Below are 14,997 nucleotides of genomic sequence, written 5' to 3'. Positions count from 1 at the left end.
CTAGGAACTTTGTAAGTATAGTATCAGTTGTGTAATTCTTTTTTTTTTTTGAGACGGAGTCTCGCTCTGTCGCCCAGGCTGGAGTGCGGTGGTGCGATCTCGGCTCACTGCAAGCTCCGCCTCCCGGGTTCACGCCATTCTCCTGCCTCAGTCTCTCTGAGTAGCTGGGACTACAGGCGCCCACCACCACGCCCGGCTAATTTTTTGTATTTTTAGTAGAGACGGGGTTTCACCGTGGTCTCGATCTCCTGACCTCATGATCCACCCGCCTCGGCCTCCCAAAGTGCTGGGATTACAAGCATGAGCCACCGCGCCCGGCCAGTTGTGTAATTCTTACAAAACCCCATGAAGTGGAAACAGTTATCACTATTTTACAGATGACTAACCATTTATGGAGGGATTAAGGGTCTTAAGAACATACTACTCCCTTTGCTATAAAATAACACCATGCCTTTGTGGGTGAATGTGTGTGTTTCAACATCAGCTGGTTTTCACAGAAGCTGGTTACTCACGAGTGAGATGACCAAGTCCTGGTCCTGGGTGCATAGCAAAACAAGAGAAACTGAACCTTTTATTTTATTTTATTTTATTTTTTTGAGAGGGAGTCTGGCTCTCTCACCAGGCTGGAGTGCAGTGGTGCGATGTCGGCTTACTGCAATATCTGTCTCTCGGGTTCAAGCAATTCTCCTGCCTCAGCCTCTGGAGTAGCTGGGATTGCAGGCGCGTGCTACCACGCCTGACTAATTTTTGTATTTTTAGTAGAGACAAGGTTTCATCATGTTGGTGAGGCTGGTCTCGAACTCCTGACCTCAAGTGATCTGCCTACCTCAACCTCCCAAAGTGCTGGGATTACAGGTGTGAGCCACCACACCTGGCAGAAACTGGACCTTAACCAACACAGAACGGTGTCCAAAATGTGCACACTGCCATGACTGTCTTACTTGGGGCTCTGAGATGACACAATTACAGTTTATGGATCCAGAGATCATGTCATATAAACTCAGTTATCTGAACTGTAGCCAAGAAACAGTACAGAAGCAAACAACTATCCATGAGCATTCAAAGAGATACAGATATCATATTCATATCTAAAGTGCTCTGCTCACAGGACAAATTAATTTGTGGATATGTTATTTACCTAATGCTGTTAACAAATTAGTCAAAGACTTGGTGGCTTAAATCAATAAACACTTATTGTCCAGGCATTGTGGGTAATGTCTGTAACCCTAACACTTTGGGAGGGCGAGGCGGGAGGATAACTTGAGGCCAGGAATTCAAGACCAGCCTGGGAAACACAGCGAGACCCCGCCTCTTAAAAGAAAATTAGTGGCCAGGCGCGGTGGCTCACGCCTGTAATCCCAGCACCTTGGGAGGCCGAGGCGAGCGGATCACAGGTCAGGAGATCGAGACCGTCCTGGCTAACACGGTGAAACCCCATCTCTACTAAAAATACAAAAAAATTAGCCGGGCGTGGTGGTCCGCTCCTGTAGTCCCAGCTACTTGGGAGGCTGAGGCAGGAGAATGGTGAGAACCCGGGATGCAAAGCTTGCAGTCAGCCGAGATTGCGCCACTGCACTCCAGCCTGGGTGACAGAGTAAGACTCTGTCTCAAAAAAAAAAAAAAAAAAAAAAAAAAGAAAGAAAATTAGCTGGGTGTGGTATCACATGCCTGTGGTCCCAGCTACTCAAGAGGCTGAGATGGGAGGATCGCTTGGGCCCAGGAGTTGGAGGCTGCAGTGAGCCATGATCACGCCACTGCACTGCGACCTGGGTGACAGAGCAAGACTGCCTCGAAAGAAAAACAAAAGGTGGGGCACAGTGGCTCACACCTGTAATCCCAGCACTTTGGGAGGCCGAGGTGGGCAGATCTCCTGAGGTCAGGAGTTTCAGACCAGCCTGGCTAACGTGGTGAGACCCCTTCTCTACTTAAAAAAAAAAAAAAAAAAAAAAATTAGCTGAGTGTGGTGGCTGGCGCCTGTAATCCCAGCTACTCGGGAGGGTGAGGCAGGAGAATTGCTTGAATCCAGAAGGCGGAGGTTGCAGTGAGCTGAGATAGTGCTACTGCACTGCAGCCTGGGTGAGAGAGCAAGACTCTGTCTCAAAATCAAAAGCAAAACAAAACAAAAAACAAGAAAAATAAACAAAAAACAATGGACATTGATTATCCCACCATTTCTGTTGATCAGGGATTAGGGACCACCTCCATGTGGTGATCCTAACTTAGTATCTCACATGAGGTTGTGATCAGCATGTCAGCCAGGGCTTGTCCAGCACTGGGAGATCCACTTCCTCAATGGCTCACTCACATGGCTGTTGGCAGGGAGCCTAGTTCCTTACCGCATGGATCTTTCCGTCAATGTCTTCCGGACTTGGTAGGTAAACTTCTCCCAGAAAGAATGATCTATGAGAGAGGAAGAAGCCATGATGCCTTTTATGACTTAGCCTCAAAAGTTACGCTTCAGGCTGGGCACAGTGGCTCACACCTGGCAATCCCAGCACTTTGGGAGGCCAAGATGGGTGGATTGCCTGAGGTCAGGAGTTTGAGCCCAGCCTGGTCAACGGTGAAACCCCATCTCTACTAAAAATACAAAAATTAGCTTGGTATGGTGATGCAGAAGAATTGCTTGAACCCAGGCGGCAGAGGTTGCAGTGAGCCAAGATCATGCCACTGTACTCCATCCTGGGTGACAGACTTAGACTACGTCTCAAAAAAAAAAAAAAAGAAAAAGATAAAAGAAAAAAAACCTTCTTTAAAATCATTCTGAGAAGTTATTTTTAGGTGGTTATTCATTTTTTTTTTTTTTTGAGACAGGGTCTCACTCTGTGGCCCAGATGCAGTGATGCTATCACAGCAGACCAGAGTCTAGACACCCCCAGGCTCAAGTGGTCCTCCCACTTCAGCCTCCTGAGTGGCTGGGACTACAGCACCACAATGGGCTAATTTTTGTATGTTTTGTAGAGATAAGGTTTTGCTTTGTTGCCCAGGCTGGTGTTGAACTCCTGGGCTCAACCAATCCACTTGCCTCGGCCTTGCAAAGTGCTGGAATTACAGACATGAGCCAACGCAGCAACATGAGCCTTTATTTTTATTTTATTTTTTTGAGGAGTCTTGTTTCTGTTGCCCAGGATAGAGTGCAGTGGCATGATCTTGGCTCACTGCAACCTCCGCCTCCTGGGTTCAAGCGATTCTCCTGCCTCAGACTCCCAAGTAGCTAGGATTACAGGCACCTGCCACCACATCTGGCTAATTTTTGTATTTCTAGTAGAGACGGGGTTTCACCATCTTGGCCAGGCTGGTCTTGAAGTCCTGACCTCATGTGATCCACCCGTGTTGGCCTCCCAAAGTGCTGGGATTACAGGCCTCAGGCACTGTGCCTGGCATTTTTTTTTTTTTTTTTTTTTTGAGACAGGGTCTCTCACTCTGTCACCCCAGGCTGGAGTGCAGTGGCATGATCTTGGGGAAGGCTGGTCACCCCACCCTAATCTTATCATGCAAATGGGCTTTCCATTTGATTGGTGTCATCTTGTCTACTTCTTACAGTACACGTGGCCGACAAAGAGAAGGGAAGATGGAGCCGCCATCTTCAACAGGAGTGGCACAACTGTCGGATCTATGTCTGCAGCTGGATTTTACAGGCTGCTCCTTAGAAGGGAAAACTTTACGGAGGACTTACGTGCCCTCACTATCTGCCTAAGTAAATTCTTCTTAACTCTCGTACCAGTCTCAGGCTCATTTTGTCCAGCCCCTATACAAGATGGAGTTGCTCTGGTTCAAACACCTGACACAATCTTGCTCCAAAATAAACATGGAGGATGTATGTTACCTATATGTTTACCCATTGCACACGTGGTCAACCCCCCGCCCCCATAAATATGTACAGCTTTCCCCCAAAACCTGCTGAATATGACTTTCTTGTGTAATACAGACCCTGGGATGCATAAAACCCAACCTGCCCTTTCCCTCTTTGAAGAGAGAGACCTTTACAAACTGATATCCCATGGTGTTTTGGATGAGAACTACAAAGTGACACGGGGGAGCTTTTTAGGGATGATGGAAATGTTCTATATCTTCTTGGCTGTAGTAGTGTTTACATTATTGGTACATTATTGCACACCTTTAGAGTGAATTTAACTGTATTTACTTTTATTTTTTTTTTAGACAGAGTCTCACTCTGTCGCTCAGGCTGGAGTGCAGTGGTGCAATCTCAGCTCACTGCAACCTCCGCCTCCCTGGTTCAAGTGATTCTTGTGCCTCCCTAGTAGGTGGGACTACAGGCGTGTACCACCATACCGGGTTAATTTTTGTATTTTTAGTAGAGATGGGGTTTCACTGTGTTGGCCAGGCTGATCTCAAACTCCTGACCTCAGGTGATCCATCTGCCTCAGCCTCCCAAAGTGCTGGGATTATAGGTGTGAGCCACCACAACTGGCCTGTATTTACTTTTGTTTTGTTTGTTTTTGAGATGGAGTTTTGCTCTGTCGCCCAGGCTGGAGTGCAGTGGCATGATCTCAACTCACTGCAAGCTCTGCCTCCCAGGTTCAAGTGATTCTCCTGCCTCAGCCTCCCAAGTAGCTGGGGTTCCAATTTAAACAACAGAATAATATTTTCTAGATGACAAAATTATTCAAAATTTTATTGTAAAAACAATATAATCTTATTCAGGAAAAATACTGAAAAACACCATTCATAATCCTACCACTTTATTAAATATTAATATATATTAATAATATTTTTATTTCTTTACTTCCTTGTAGATGTTTCCATATGCCTAATACATACATACAAGCAGGGGACACTCAACTTTGCTTTCTGGTACTAGCATATTAAAAGTACTCTTTAAATATATGTATTTTTGAAACAGAGTCTCACTCTGTGATGTGGTGTGATCTCGGCTCACTGTAACCTCTGTCTCCTGGCTTCAAGTGATTCTCCTGCCTCAGCCTCTCAAGTAGCTGGAATTATAGACGCATGCCACCACGCCCGGCTTATTTTTGTATCTTTAGTAGAGATGGGGTTTCACTATGTTGGCCAGGCTGGTCTCAAACTGCTGACCTCAAGTGATCTGCCCGCCTCAGCCTCCCAACGTGCTGGGAATTACAGGCGTGAGCCACTGCACCCGGCCAGAAGTACTCTTTAAATCCTTTTGACAACAGGAACTCTTATTTGGCTTATTTACATTGGTCTTATAAGCCTTAAAATTTTTAAATTCTCAGGCCAGTGCGGTGGTTCACATCTGTAATCCCAGCACTTTGGGGGGCCAAAGCAGGCGGATCACTTGAGATCAGGAGTTTGAGACCAGCCTGGCCAACACGGTGAAATCCCATCTCTAGCAAATACAAAAATTATCCAGGCGTGGTGGCATGCACCTGTAATCCCAGCTACTCCGGAGGCTTAGGCATGGGAATTGCTTAAACCCGGGAGGTGGAGGCTGTAGTGAGCTGAGATCGCACCTCTGCACTCCAGCCTGGGTGACAGAGCAAGGCTCTGTCTCAAAAAAAAAAAAAAAAAATCTCAAACACCAAAGAACAAGTATATACGCCCAAGATCTCATGGTACTGCAATAAAAACATCCAGAATCTTCTATTTTTTATAAGTGAGAAAAACATCTTTCCAGATATTATTCATCTTGTCCTCATGGAGAGAAGACTGAAACATGACCTTTGGTCAGTTCCTAATAGCGAGAAAAAAACAATATTTGAAATATGACTTTGATCTGTGTTGACCATAGCCAAAGATCTTTGATATGGAGACCTATCTTCTTGGATTGCATCCTGCATTAAAGTCTGAGTACAATCATATTGTGGGCTGAGCAGGGTGGCTCACACCTGTCATCCCAGCACTTTGGGAGGCTGAAGCAGGCAGGCAGATTGCTTGAGCCCAGGAGTTTGAGAACAGCCTGGGCAACATAGTGAGACCCTGTCTCTACTAGAAATACAAAAATTAGCTGGGCATGGTGGCACCACATGTGTAGTCCCAGCTACTTAGGAGGTTGAAGTAGGAGGATCACCTAAGCCCAGGAAGTAGAGGCTGTAGTAAGGCCTGACTGTGCCACCGCACTTCAGTGTGGGCAACGGGAGTGAGACTGTCTCAGAAAAAAAAAATCACATTGCAGAAAAGCACTTGGAGATTTATAATCCTGAACATCTTCTTATGTAATGAAATCTGTGAAGGGTAAATACATTGATCAGGATGTTCACTCCCACTCAAATATCAAAAATTAAGAATATATATTTTTTTAAAAGACCAGGTGCAGTGGCTCACGCCTGTAATCCCAACACTCTGGGAGGCTGAGGCGGATGGATAACCTGAGGTCAGGAGCTTGAGACCAGCCTGGCCAACATGGTGAAACTCCATCTCTACTAAAAACACAAAAAAATTAGCTGGGCCTGGTGGCAGGTGCCTGTAATCCCAGCTACTTGGGAAGTTGAGGCAGGAGAATTGCTGGAACTCGGGAGGCAGAGATTGCAGTGAGCCGAGATCACGCCATTGCGCTCCAGCCTGGGAAACAAGAATGAAACTCCATCTCAAAGGAAAAAAAAAGAGGCTGGGTGTGGTGGCTCATCCTTGAACCCAGGAGGTGGAGGTTGCAGTGAGCCACGATTTCACTACTGCACTCCAGCCTGGGTGACAGTGTTAGACTCTGTCTCAAAAAAAAAAAAAAAAAAAAAATCACAAGTTAAGGCTGGGCACAGTGGCTCATACCTGTAATCCCAGCACTTTGAGAGGTCATGGTGGAGGATCACGTGAGGCCAGGAGTTCGAGACCAGCTTGGACTACCTAGCAAGGCCCTGTTTTTTTTTTTTTTAAATTTTATTTTTATTTAATTTTTTTCCCTTTTTTCCTATTATTTATTTTTCATTTTTTTAAATCACAAGTTGATGTCTGAATCATTGGAAGGTGCCTTTTCCCACTGTTATTATTTTTAATTATGGCATGCTATCCTTAATTTTTTAAATTAATAGACCTTCTAGTTTGAGACATCATTCAAAAAGTAGACAAAGCCAGGCGTGTTAGGGCATGCGCCTATAGTCCCAGCTACTAAGGAGGCTGAGGCAGGAGGATTGCTTGAGCCTGGGAGCTCAACACTGCAGTGACCTATGATCACACCATGCACCCCATCCTGGGCAACAGAGGCAGACCACGTCTCTGAAGATGAATGAATGAATGAATAAAACAAAATAAAAAATTTCTAAAAATAAAACAAAATCAAAGAGTAGACAGGAAGTCCTGAATTCCATCCACCTTAGATCTGATGCCACATACAAAATCAAGCTAGGCTGTACTCGTGTTTCCCAGTGGTAAAGCAGCTCATGCAGTTCTGAGGCTACCAAACTACTTATGGGATAGGATTCTCCCAGCCTCCAAGACAAATGACAGAGCTTCCTATCTACTGTTTCCCAGACTCCAATGTTCAGGTGGCCTGGATTGCTGGGTAAAACAGACGGTTTTAATAATCAGTGGGCTTTCTTAGACTCCAACTTAGAGCCTGAATTTAAATTCCTAATCTAATTTAAATACTACCAATAAGTAGCATTTACACACATTTGCTTTTAAGCCCATCCACTAATTCTGATGTGCACTGAAAGCATGATATGCTTAGTTAATTCTGATTTTGAAAATTAATTTGAAGTTTTAAAGTATCTTTATTAGTTTTTGAAACTAATATTAGACAATAACCAGCAAATGATATGATTCCATTCCATTATACACAAAAACCAACCAACTACACCAAAAAAGACAAAACAAAACCAACAAACATAGCCTTTTCTTGTTTAACTGCATTTTGTTCAATGTTTTAAGCTCTAGAAGGGGAATCTTTGAGTTAATCAGGTAGGACCCTCATTTTGCAAATGAGAGACATGAGGCACAAGTAGGTCAATGACTTATTGAGGTACTTGGAGAGAGAGGCAGTGTCCTCTGCCCATCGCAGCTGGCCAAGCCTTGCAGGAGGAGACACACCCAAAAGAAATATAGAGGCCGGTTCTACCACATTCATTTCACGCCCTGGGGCTTGCACCCTTAAAAAGCATTCATTGCAGAACAGAGAAGTACATTTTGAAAAGGAGTAGAGTAGTTAAACATGTACCAATGTGCACATTAAAAAGTAAAATAAAATGCAGCATTGTCAGAGTCCTCACGGAAACTAGAACTCTCTTTAACTAAAACTACTTTTTAGTCATTCAGTATCACGTATCTTTTATGTTGCTTACGGTAAACGTCAGGTAAATCATGATATTTATGCTTTAATTTTATTTACCAAAAATATTTTTTTCCTTGTGGGATTTAAAAGCACACATTCTTAGCTTGGGCACAATAGCTCATGCCTGTAATCCCAGCACTTTGGGAGACAGAGCTGGCAGGATCACTTGAACCCAGGAGTTCAAGATAGCCTGGGCAACATAGAGAAACCCCGTATCTACACAAAATTTTTAAAATAAATTAGCTGGGTGTGGTGGCATGCACCTGTAGTGCCAGCTACTCGAGAGATTAAAGTGGAAGAATCACTAGAGCCCAGGAATTCAAGGCTGCACCGAGTCATGATCTTGCCACTGTATTCCAGCCTGGGTGACAGAGCAAGACTCTGTCTCAAAAAAAAAAAAAAAAAAAAAAAGCAGCTGGGAGTGGTGGCTCCTGCTGGTTATCCCAGCACTTTGGGAGGCCGAAGCTAGTGGATTGCTTGAGCTCAGATGTTCAAGACAAGCCTGGGCAACATGGTGAAACCCCATCTCTACAAAAAAAAAAAAAAAAAAAATTAGCTGGGAGCCTGTAATCCCAGCTACTTGGGAGGTTGAGGCAGGAGGATCGCTTGAGCCCAGGAAGTGGAGGCTGCAGTGACTCAAGGTTGTGCCACTGCACTCCAGCCTGGAGATAGAGCCAGACCTTGTCTCAAAAAAAAAAAAAAAAAAGAAAGAAAAGAGAAAGAAAAAAAGCATATGTTCTTAGAACACATAAAAATAATTTGCCAGGCATTTTTTTCTCCTACTAATATTATTTTTACTAATAACAAAAGCCCAGATCACATTCTTCTGAAATCAAAGTTCCCATGATAAAAGCCTTGACATTCCAAGTTTTTGTCTTTTCAGTGTCAGCTAACACAGTTTGAATTTTTTTTTTCCTACACTTGTATCATGGTTTAAGGTCATACTAAATGTTCACAGAAAATTAATGACTTATGCATCAAACATCTCAATTTAATCAGGCTTCTATTAGAAAGCAATCTCTTGCATTATATGTAAATGAGAGCAGAGATACTAGTTAGAGAGCAGCCTATTGCACAAGGCAGAAAGTGATTTTGCTTGTCGTATAGCAGAAGTTCTATTAGGCAATGTCATAACTCCAAATAATACCAAATACCCCTAACATTTAAAATTTTCAAACTCAAAGAGCTGTTTACATTAATAGGTCCAACAGGGTGAGTATATTTATTGTAATTCAGCTTTTTTTTTTGCAACATTTTATCACTAATTTCAGTGAGCAGAAGACCTTCAGAATCAAGTATACATCTGATCCACATATTAAATACCCAAAGATAAGTCAAGTGGGTGGAAAGAGTGACAACAACAAAAATTGTTTATCCTGCCAGGCATGGTGGTGCAAGCCTGTAGTCCTAGCAATTCAGGAGGCTGAGGAAGGAGGATCGCTTGGGCCCAGGAGTTTAAAGTTGCAATGAGCTACAATTGTACCACTGCACTCCAGCCTGGGTGACAGATTGAGATCCTGTCTCAAAAAAAAAAAAAAAAAAGAAAAACCTTGTTTTTCCCACTGCCCTCAGTGAAACACACATCTGATGGGTTGTTTTAACAATAGGTTCTGCTAAACCATTTTTTAAAAAAAAATTCATAACCCAAAATACCTTGATAAGAACAGAGGTTCCCAGTCTTAGAAACAGTAGAATAACTTTAGGACTTCATTTTTAGATACACTTTTTCTTTTTTTTTTTTGAGACAGAGTCTTGCTCTGTTGCCCAGGCTGGAGTGCAGTGGCACAATCTTGCTCATTGCAACCTCCACCTCCCGCATTCAAGCGACTCTCTTGCCTTAACCTCCTGAGTAGCTGGGACTACAGGCATGTGCCACCATGCCCGGCTAATTTTTATATTTTTTAGTAGAGATCGGGTTTTGCTATGTTGGCCAGGCTGGTCTGGAACTCCTGGCCTCAGGTGATCCACCTGCCTCAGCTTCACAAAGTGCTGAGATTACAGGCTTCAGCCACTGTGCTGGCCTAAGTATATTTTCCAACACAGGGTTATGAAATGTCCCAGCCTTCTCTTGCCAGAGAGAGATGAGACTCTGGGGAAGGTAACAAGAGACTCCATATGTGGGAGGAGTGGCTTAAAAACGTTCTGTGTCATTTTCGAAGGCACTCTGGGCAACCAGGCGCAAAAGAATTTGAAGTGGCCCCTATTCAGATTCGCCCACACTGGGTGAAGCAAGAGGTTATTGTTATTAGTAATCGTCAGCTAAGCATGGTGGTTCACGCCTATAAATCTCAGGGTTTTGGGAGGCTGAAGTGGGAGGACTGCTTGAGCCCAGGAGTTTGAGACCAGCCTGGGCAACATAGTGAAGGCTCCATTTGTACAAGAACTAAAAAATAAAAATATTTTAAAAATTTGCAGGGTGTGATGGTGCATGCCTGTAGTCCCAGACAGGAGGCTGAAACAGGAGGATCTCTCAAGCCCAAGAGTTTGAGGCTTCAGTGAGCTATGATTGTGCCACTGTACTCTAGCCTCGGTAACAGAGAGAGACCCAGTATCTTCAAAAAAAAGGAAAAAAGAAAGAAAGAAAGAAAGAAAGAAAAAGAAAGAAAGAAAGAAAGAAAGAAAGAAAGAAAGAAAGAAAGAAAGAAAGAAAGAAAGAAAGAAAAAAAAGTAATTGCAAAACGTTTAATCAGCTTACGACCTTGTGGGTCTTTTAAAAGCATGATCACAGACACAAACACAGATCCCACATTTGCCCTATCTGAGCTGCTAGAATCTCTTAGTCCTCCTGAGGAGTAGTGGGGGGTTGGGGAGAGAGTGACTCTTAAGTCTAGGTGTCCTGACAGCACCCCTTCTGCTACCACCTCTGCCCCTTGGTCCTCCAAGCTGCCCATGTGAAAAATGGCCAATTCCTTTCCCCTGGTCACCCCCGTTCTCACTTCTGGGGTAAAAAAGAATTAAAAAAAAATCCTTGTCAGTTTTCAGCCAAAGTCTCTCTCAGGGCAGATCACCTGAGTTCAGGAGTTCAAGACCAGCCTGGCCAACATAGTGAAACCCCATCTGTACCAAAAATACAAAAATTAGCCGGGCATGGTGGCAGTCGCCTGTAATCCCAGCTACTCAGGAGGCTGAGGCAGGAGAATTGCGTGAACCCAGGAGGCAAAGGTTGCAGTGAGCCCAGATCACGCCATTGCACTCCAGCCTGGGCAACAACAGTGACATTCCACCTCAAAAAAAAAAAAAAAAAAAGAAAGAAAAGAAAGTTAAATGCATCTGTTTTTACAGCCTAACTTACCCAAGAATGGGACAGAGCTCTCTCTGGACCACAGGCAGGATTTGGCAGCACTGCTCAGGCAGATGTCATCCTGGGACCAAGGACCAAGCATTTTCTTACTTGTTGATCAAAAGAATTAAAGGCCACTTAACATTCTGTCATTTACACCTGTGTGGCTACTCAAGCATACAGATTTTATTTTGCAGTGAAATTATAGAAAAAAATAAAGAATATTGATTTTAGACTGAGCATGGTAGCTTATGCCTGTAGTCCCAGTACTTTGGGAGGCCTAGGTGGGAGGACCACTTGAGGCCAGGAGTTTGAGACCAGCCTGGGCAACATAGCCCGACTCTGTCTCTACAAAAAATTAGTTGAGTGCAGTGGTGCACACCTTTAGTCCAAGCTACTTGGGAGGGTGAGGTGGGAGGAGAGCTTGAGCCCAGGAATTCAAGGCTGTGGTTTGCTGATTGTGCCACTGCACTCCAGCCTGGGCGACACTGCAAGATCCTATCTCTAAAGAAAAATAAAAATAAATAAATTAACTGTCTTAAAAAACATTAGACAGGTGTGGTGGCACACACCTGTAGTTCCAGCTACTCAGGAGGCTGAGGTAGGAGGATAGCTTGAGCCCAAGATGTGGAGGCTGCAGTGAGCCACAATCACACCATTGCACTCCAGCCTGGGTGACAGAGGGAGACCCTGACTCAAAAAAGAAAAAAGTGGGGGGGGGAAGACTATCAACTTCAGAAGTAGATGCAATGTATATTTAGTAATCTAAGTATCTATGTAAAGATATTATGTTTGACTCATTGGCAGGCAGGAGTTCATGGCCCAGCATTCTTTATTAAAATAACAGCTTTCATAGTACACGCTGTGGTTACGTCATTTTTCTTTCACAGGATTATTACTTTTTAAAAGCTTCTTAAAAAGCTTCTTAAATCCCAAGTTAAAGCTGTTACATTCTAACCCAGTCTCAGAGCTGATTGGCTCAAAACCTCTGTGGGCCAGTAATGCCACATTACCCCGGAGGGGCGGGTAGCGTGGGGGTCAGGGAGCTGCCAAAGCCAGCCCTCCTACTGGCCAGCACGCACATTCCAGGGGATAAATAGGATTAAGTGCTCTAAAGAGGATTCCCAGCCCTCCTGCAAAGGAGGTTCAAACACTCTGGTCTAGTTCTGAACAAAAATAAGCCCCAGAGAAGGAGAAAGTGCCGTTTAAACACCAGGTGGCCCTGCCCCAAGCCTCCGCTCTTCCTCTTACCCCCATCTCTGGGTGGCTGGGGAGAGCCCTTTTCCGCAGGCAAGTGTGCGCACTGGATCCAAGTCCGTGAGAGTGGGTTCAATCCACCCCCTTTGGTTTCCTAAACAGGGTCAGCCCCTGAGTGGCAGTGGGAGGTCATGACCTCAAATCTCTTCTAGCTGCTCTTGGGGACGAATGGATAAACTCTGTTAGGAAGGGCTGTAGCGCGTCTTAGAGAAAGCCCTTTGTATGAACTGCTCTCAGGACACTCTCCTAAATTTAGGCCCTGAAAGATGAAGGTAATAAAAGCTGCTGACATTTGACTGCAATTTTTCTTGTCCAGGAAACAGACCAACCACATAGAACCAAACAGCGCCCCTCTCCAAACTTCACTCTACCCCACCCACCTTTTCAAACTGTCCCACGCGGAGAGGGGGCGACGCTGGCAGGGGTGGGCACCGAACTCGGACTCCCTGTAAAGACGCCCCAACAGCACATGTGTTAACTCATTAACTCGGAGGGATCTGGGGTCACTGTGACGGTTTTCTATTAATAGGGAATAAAGCTCCTGCAGACGTTAGCGGTAATGCCCTGACGGCCGGCGCAAAGTTAACTCCTCCAGGGCCGGCAAGAGGAAACCGTGTCCTGCCCAGGCGGATGTGCACTGGAAACGCGCGTGTACCCATGCACACACGGGGTTTTAGGACCACTCCCCTTGCGCAGGCCAGACCCCATACCCATCCCGAGTCTTTTCTCCAGGGAGGGAGCGGCTGCAGCAGGCGGCCGTCGGATGTCCGTCAACTCAGCTTCGCCACGCACACGGCTAGGGCCACAGCCGCCAGCAGCACAGCGCCGAAAAGGATGGCGGCCAGGGCCTTCCTGGGGTCGCAACCCCCCCCGCGCTCCTCCACGGACACCACCGACGAAGGGCCGGCGCTGACCGTGGGCAGGAGCTCGGCGCCCGCCGCCTGCCGGGCTTGCACGGTCCAGCGGGGCACGTTGACCTTCATCTCCATGTTGTCGATCATCTCGCCCACCTGAAGGACCTCGCGCTCCAGCTCCCGCAGGTCCGCGACGTCGAAGTCGCCCTCCGCCTCGAGCCGCAGGCTGCGGGTGCTCAGCGCGCGCGCCGCCACGCCGGAGGAGGCACCAGCCACACCTGTGCGCACCAGCGGCCGCAGCGGCGCGTGCAGCGGGAACGCAGCGCCCAGCTCCAGCGCGCGTCGCATGTCCGCTTCCAGCAGGTCCAGACAGCCCGAGAAGGCCACCCAGAGCCGCTCGAACTCGGCGCGCTCGTCGGCGGCCAGGCCCCGGTCGCGCAGCACGGCAGTCAGCCGGGCGCAGGTGGACACCGCCAGCTCCTGAGCCTTCTGGCGCGTCTTTTGCAGCTCCTGCCGCAGGTTCTGCGAGTCCGCCGAGCCGCCGACGGTCAGCACCAGGTGGTGGTAGCACGCAGTCGTCTTGTTGAGCCCGTCCAGCAGCGCTTTGCACTCCTCCCTCGCCATCGCGGTGCGCTCCGGCTGGGCCCGGCAGCCCGCGCCCGTTAGCCTCCCCCTCAGCGCGGCAGGACGTGGCTAGCCCCCATCCCGGCCTTGGGCCGCGCGGCACGAACGCTCCTCATGGTCCGTGACTCGCTCGGCGCTGCCGCCAACGTCCACGGAGCCCGCCCGGGACCCTCGACGTGCGCTTCTACCGACGGGGCGCGGAGAGGGAGCCCCGTTAGCGGTCCCCCGCTCCCTCGTCCATCCTCCCCAGGCGCACTCCGAGTCACACGCCGTGTCTCTGCGCCGCCCTGGCCTCCACGGTGGCTCCCTGCGAAGCTGAGGGTGCGGTCCCCATCCTCCGTGGGTGCCAACTCCGGGGCGAGCAGGCTGCGGAGCCGCGCGCTCCGCCTTGGGCGCTGCCAAGGGCGGCCGGGTAGGGTTTCCTAGGACCCGCCCACCGCGCCCGTCCCGGCCAGAGCTGCCACCTCCTGGATCAGTGGTAGGCGGGGCTCCACGCGGGGAGGTCACGTGTGGGTCGCCCATCCCTCCCTCCCTCCCCTTCACCCCATCCGAGTTCTGGAATGTTAGCGCTCGGGAGATCCAACCCGTTCTGTTTTACGGATGGGGAAATTAAGGCCCAGGGAAAAATCGGGCCAGGCTCCCGCGGAGTTTTTGCCAGTGATGGGACTAGAACCCAGCTATACTGACTCCCGGACCCTGTCGGCGACAGGACGTGGGGTGCCCCGCAGGACTGGGCACCTCCGTGCCCCAAAGCGAGCAGTGACTGGCAATCCGAGGGGCTG

The 14,997-nt window shown here is 47.3% G+C and overlaps 1 protein-coding gene across 1 annotated transcript; it reads right to left on the bottom strand.

Annotated features, from left to right (window-relative positions):
* Nucleotides 1-12,294: 12,294 nt before the first annotated feature.
* RGS9BP (regulator of G protein signaling 9 binding protein) lies at nt 12,295-14,292 on the bottom strand. Its single transcript, XM_055237117.2, has one exon. The coding sequence runs from the start codon at nt 14,213-14,215 to the stop codon at nt 13,508-13,510; it is 708 nt and encodes a 235-aa protein (XP_055093092.1). The 5' UTR covers nt 14,216-14,292; the 3' UTR covers nt 12,295-13,507.
* Between the last annotated feature and the right edge of the window lie 705 nt (nt 14,293-14,997).

The sequence above is a fragment of the Symphalangus syndactylus genome, chromosome 13, assembly GCF_028878055.3.
Source record: "Symphalangus syndactylus isolate Jambi chromosome 13, NHGRI_mSymSyn1-v2.1_pri, whole genome shotgun sequence".
Lineage (NCBI taxonomy): Eukaryota > Metazoa > Chordata > Mammalia > Primates > Hylobatidae > Symphalangus > Symphalangus syndactylus.
This window is presented reverse-complemented; position numbering and strand designations above follow the sequence as displayed.